At 37.8% G+C, this 6409-nt stretch overlaps 1 protein-coding gene across 1 annotated transcript in view; it reads left to right on the plus strand.

The window, feature by feature from the left end:
- The window catches only part of LOC122084730 (exocyst complex component SEC8), a 42913-nt gene that overhangs the window by 804 nt on the left and 35700 nt on the right, over positions 1-6409 (plus strand). Inside the window, exons 3-4 of the mRNA XM_042653172.1 lie at positions 161-373; positions 4311-4484. Of these exons, the coding sequence (XP_042509106.1) occupies positions 161-373; positions 4311-4484 (387 nt within the window). The remainder of the gene's footprint in view (positions 1-160; positions 374-4310; positions 4485-6409) is intronic.

The following is a 6409-nucleotide window of genomic DNA, read 5'->3' on the forward strand; positions in this document are numbered from 1 at the left end:
GTTATAAATAACGCTTTCCTTGGCAATGGATTTTGGTGCTGAATTAATTGCAATTGTCATTACTAGTTTGATTGCTTATACACATTTATTTATTTCAGAGATTCTTGCTGCACCCCACCTATTTCTTATGTATTTTGATACTTGCTATTGGTTCATTTAGTACTTGAAGGAGGACCTTTCAAGAGTAGATGAAAGCTGGGCAGCTGCACGCTTCGATTCCTTACCTCATGTCGTCCATATCTTGACATCAAAGGACAGAGAAGGTGAAGTAGAGAACTTGAAGTTACAAAGTGAAATTGTTGAAGAAGTTGTGGATGAAGTTGTGCATGCATACCATGGTGGCTTCAACAAAGCAATTCAAAACTATTCCCAGGTGTGTGATGGTTTTTCCTGACTTTGTTCTTGTGTCATGGATTACCTTGATGGCTCTTGATTGTTTGCTGTTTTGACCAGTGTAGGGTTTTGTACATTACATTATCTTTTCTTTCTCTTAATTCTCAATCCTATTTTATTATTCATTAACAAAGGATCATGGAGATTTTCTTGAATGCATAATTGAGATTTCCTAGTTGCATTTTGAATACTATAATTGGCTACCCAACTGATCTAGATTAGATAATGTTGACAAGAACAGACAGAGGTATGTACATTTACATATGTAGTGCACATTCGTGATATTTTTTCTAATGCTTTGTTTGTTTGTTCCTCCTGTCTGAAACGAGGGTTTTAGTAATTTTAGTATCTCATATCAGTTTAGAATTATTTCTTGTGGATATATCTGATTTACAATTCTGCTGACAAATGTTGAAATCCAATGAAATTGATGACATGAGTTCTCCTTTAAAATATGGGCCCACAAGCTCCATCTTGAATCTCCCTCGTCTTCCTCTAGCATGGCTTCAAATTTTGCATGAAATCTCCAATTTTGAGTGAAATATAATATTTGTTTGATTTCCCTTGCGGTGGAATTAAAACCTTATGCACATCATTTACAACTTTCCAGCAGAAATTGGGGAGATATTTTGGCCAAATCTATTTCATTTTGGTCATTTGTTTTCAATCACTGCTACACTTGTTTTTTAGGTAAATCAATGAAACATTACATTCCAGTCAATTGAAATGGCTTTCCTCCCTTTTTTGACCCCTTTTTCTTAAATCGACCATGAGAAACTCCTCTTTCAATTGAAACCTCCAGAAACCTATTTTGAGTCAAGCTCTAGTATTTGTGTAAATCAGCGTCTCAACTCTTCCAACTTCTGGAAAATTTGGGTTTCCTCGTAAGAAAAGCACCTAAGAAGCAAAAATTGAAATGCCTCCATATTGACTAATCAACTAACTAGTAGTACAACATAACATACTATAATGACTTGGACCTTACATTATCACAATAAGACTCATATCTGAATTCTCAATGGAATTGGACACAATGACTACTTGAAACCTAAAGGTGTTACATGAGACAATGCACTTTATTTATTACGTAAAGTCCACTTTGCTCACCCATGTTCTTCAAATGTGAATTTTCTGCGGATATACTCAAAACCGCAGGACTCAAATTGAAGTCTAGCTCCTTAGTTTCAAGTAATAGGGGAAATGCCACACCCATTGCCACCTATCCATGTAGTCACCTGTTGAAGACAGTCTATAAGTTCCATGCAGTCAGTCAGAAGTCTGATATCCCTGAGCTGTAGTTTTAGTGGATGCTGCATCCTGGATCCAAGAGCTGTTGATTCCACTTGAGTAGCATTTCTATAAGTGTTGTAAGCTGTCCCTGCTGCAATGAAGTTACTGAAATGGTTTCTTAAAATCCAATCTATGGCCACACACTATGACTGCACTTTCTCCTTTAGGCTGCTGTGTCTCCTCTTTCCATATTGTTTCAAATTCGCTTTTCTTTCTTTTGTAATTGTAGGTACAAAATTAATTAAAGTATATTGTTTGGATGAATAAAAAATTCATTACCACAAAGGAGAAGAATATACAAGGGGCAGCAACAAACCAAAGAGGGACATGCCCCTACAAACAAAAGAGAAGAAGGGGGAAGAAGAACCTAGCACAAGCTGCTAGCCAAAAGGAGGAACAAACCATTAAGGTGGGGGTGGAATAGGAGACAAGATAGAGGAAGGGAGGCCCCAAGCAACAACACCAAGCCTGTTACCTGGGGAGTCCATAACAGTACGAGGCTTGAGGGAAGCAAGTTTGGAGCTGTCGTCAATATAAATGGCATTCCAAATCTTGTCATAAGTACGAGAAATGAATGTCCATATACAAAGATTCTGCTCTATCCTAAGGTGGTTGATGGTAGCACAAAATACAAGCTTCCTGGCAATGTCACAAATGGTGGAAGTGTGGAACTAGCATGAGTCATATCCACCTAGATCCATTCTCTACTAAAGGGGAGAATTCTCCTTCTAGAAGGCCAGCAATGAGTAAGAACCCTCTTTCAAATGATAGAGGAGAAGGGGCAAGAGATAAAGAGATGGTTGACATCTTCGTTGCCATTATAACAAAGACAACAAGAGGGGGGGAACGGATGTGCCGGTGGATGAGGAAAGGTTGCATGGGAAGGCAGTTGGAGATGGCGCGCCAAGCAGTGAAACTATGGTAAGGAATGTGACCTTTGAACCGAATGATGTTATGCCAAGGGTCAAGGGGACCCACAGATCTGACATAATCCCAAGCAGAGGAGGAAGTGAAAGACCAATAGAAGAAGGTAGCCAAGATAGCTTGTCTTCTTTGTCATGCTGAATAGGGGGAGAAGAGGAAGGGCGAACCAGATATCGGATAAGGGGGGAGCGGAAGGGGGAGGAGACCAAGATTCATCCGAAATGATAGAGGCAACCGTTGCATTTCTGTCTAGGGCCGAAGAATAGATGATTTTAGAATTGATAATGGAGAGGAGCACACCTGAAGGGTGCCAGGGGTCTAGCCAAAAAGAAGTAGAGGAGCCATTACCAATGGTGGAGGAACTGGCCCCAAGAGCTTTGGATTTGAGGTTGAGGATTCTTTGCCAGTCCCACGAGGCATCAGTAGCGGGAGGGATGTCCAAATGGAATTGTTTCTAAGGAGGGTAGAGTGGACCCAGGAGATCCAGATACTGCTTTGCCTAGGTGCAATCTTCTAGATGAGCTTGAGAATCCCAACCGAATTGATTTCCTTAATACTTCTCAAACCAAGACTTCCCTCTGATTTGGGAAGGCAGACCAAGGCCCAACTAAGAGGGTGAAGGAATTTGGAAGAGTTGACCCCTTTCTAGAGGAAGGAGCAAAAGAAGGGATTCCACAGCTTTGATGCTGCAGGTAGGAAGGATGACAATGCCAGACCAGTAGAGGCACATGGATTGAACCACTAATCTGGCAAGCTCCAAATGCCTGCATAGGAGGAGAAATTATATTATTCTTTCTCTTTGTCATTAGGGTTTTAGATTAGAAAATTGTATAAATGTTATATGGTAGTATGGTTATCTATGAAGGTACAACTATTATGATTAGTCAGGAAAAAAAAAAATAGCAACCCAATGCATGAGGCTCCTGCTACTATAGGGTCTAGGAGGGGCAAGTGTACGCAGCCTTACCCCCTGCTTTTCAGAAGAGGTTGTTTCCAAGTTCTGAACCTGTGACCAACATGTTGCAATAGTTGCAACTTAGCCATTGTGCCATAGGCTCACCCACTAACTATTATGATTGGTATTTAGTAATAATTGTAAACGTCATATTGGTAGTTTTCTTAATGTAATTACTAGTTATTTTTCTTCGTTTCTCCAGGCCCTTTTGGTGGCCTGTACTTGTACCTTCCTCTTTCCTATAAGTTTGTCTTGTTTCTTTGGTTTTATTGGCCCCAATCTAAAATGGTATTTGTTAGAGTCCTTTGTTCTTGGGATTTCACTAATAGGACGAACCAAAGTTGGTGCATCATAGACACTTTGCTGTCTGATGGCAATGGATTTATCCTCTTTTCAACAACAAAGAAGTGGCAGGGCCCTAGGTGGCCTATCTATCAAATCGTTATCAATCCTTTGGCCAAAGTGTGTTCGGGCTTCAGAGCTTGGAATGATTTGTATATATACCACAGTGAAGGTGAATATACTCAAAACAGTTCAAGTGAATCAGTTGGTGTAGGCCTTTTGGTTATTTAGCAATTAGCAAGCCACCATCTCCTTTTACTGTGTTGAAATGGCATACATTCTCAAATCTCAAGTACTTCTTTTTTATATGAATTTGCTAAATGTTGATGATCCACATTGTTTCTTGTGGTGGAGGGTAACCATTGAGCCCTTGTATGTTTGTTTATGACCTTTTCCTTCCTTTCAGATCTTGCGGTTATTTAGTGAATCAACTGAAAGCATTGCTATATTAAAGACTGATTTGGAAGATGCAAAGAAGCTTCTCGGCTCCCACAATAAGCAATTGCATCAGTTGTGGTATCGGTCAGTCACATTGCGCCATATAATCTCACTGCTAGATCAAATTGAGGGAATAGCCAAGGTCTGCTTTCTAATTTCTTTCTAATATGTAGTCTGTATAAGATGTACCTTTTGCTTCTTTCTCATTCAGAAATGCCAAGAAATTTGGTTCAATTAGTCTGTCCCCTATGATGTGTGTAGTATTGACCTTTCAGCATGCCGAGACTCACTAAAATGTATTTATATGGTTTTATGGGGATTTTGATTCTTCATAGATTGCTTGATTTTCATTGTGGAGCTTTTCCTCTTTAGCTAATGGAAATAGTATTTTTTTTTTCCCACACTAGTGCATGCACAAATGGGTAGCAATGTGCACCCTTTTCCTTTTTAAGGAATATATTTTTTTTGTGTTGATATTGTGAATAAGTGAAAAGAGAATATTTTGCAGTAAATAAGTTCCTATGCAGAAAATTTCTCACTAGAGCTCCGTGCTGTATTGCTTGAATCATGGAAGAAATTTTTGGTGGAGGGTGAATGAGATTGTAGTATTTTGTTTTTCGTCCGATTTATATATTCCTTCCTCCTGAGAGGCTGAGACTTGCATAGAATATTGGAAGAACAAATCTCTTTGCTGTTTATTCTGGGATGTATGTTTTGATTTACTTACAGTTTAGTCTTGAGGAATTTGAGGGTGAAACAGAAGTTCATTTCAGAAACTCTATAAGTAGAATCAAACTTGAGGGATGGGGAGGAATTTTTCTAGTTGGGATTTTCCCTCTGTTATTAGGTCTTGTTTTCATCTTACCCTTAATTTGAGGCATCACTGTAATTGGTCAGTACTGTTATCACTTTATTGAGAGAGAGGGTATTTGGTTATTTCAATAGATTATATAAGAAAAATGATTGGGCACAGCTATGTGAGCAATGATGTAAACATAGAATTATCTAATGGGAAAAGTCTCTATGAACATGAGGCACAGGAAATGCCCACTCACATTTGATTTTTATTTTTATAATTTTTTCTCTCACCTAAAGTAAATGAATTAAAAAACCCATGTGTGTAGGCATTGCCTACACCTCATATTTAGAGAACCATTCCCCTTATTTAATTAACATTTTCTGCCAAACCTTTTAGTAAAGCATATTTTTAGTTCTGCAATATCCAGAGTGGATGAGGAAGAAAATGGAATGTTATAGGCTTATAGCATTATACTGCTTCACTAAATTGCTTTCGATCATAGTTGTCACGGCGACAAGGCAAACCAAGGCGGTGGAGGGTTGTCTAAGTGCTTAGGCGAGAAGGCGCCCGCCTTAAGGCGAACAAGTGTTATTTTTTATATTTCCTATTTTCTAACATTATTTAGTAAGTTATATATACCTTGTATCATAAAAAATCAAGATTAAGCCACATCAAGTCATTAAAAATCAACATTTAGCCACATCAAATCATAAAAAATTAACATTAAGTCATATTAAGTTATAAAAAATCAACATTTAGAGAAATGCTCTTATTCTATAATAAGTTTGACTGGTTAAATGATTTTATTTTTACATGAGACTTTTTGTATTAGTTATAACATAAAACCAACTTTCTAACAAGTCTAAGATTACTTAAATCAGAGTTGCAATGATAAAGTTATGCTTCAGTCAAACTTATTTTTAAGTGCGCGAATACTGTTAAAATCGCCTAAATGAAAATAATTTTATGAATATCAAAACAAAATATTATTTTACTGGACTTTTGATTTTTAACAATGTTTTAACGTGGTATAATTTATAAAATTTTCATAATTGAGAAAAACCTCAGCATTTAAAAGTTGAAAATCGTCACTATAACCAAAATCTAGTTTTTGTTCTTGGACTGGGAGGGTTGACTTTTTATCATAGTTTTTAAGGCACTGCTAAGGCGTCGCCTTACCAATGCCTTGGCGCTGATGCGGTCTAGAGATGGTAAGGTAATGCTCTGCCTTACGTGAAGTGGTGTCTTATGGTTTTTTTTTTTTTTTA

The sequence above is a fragment of the Macadamia integrifolia genome, chromosome 7 (genome assembly GCF_013358625.1).
Source record: "Macadamia integrifolia cultivar HAES 741 chromosome 7, SCU_Mint_v3, whole genome shotgun sequence".
NCBI lineage: Eukaryota > Viridiplantae > Streptophyta > Magnoliopsida > Proteales > Proteaceae > Macadamia > Macadamia integrifolia.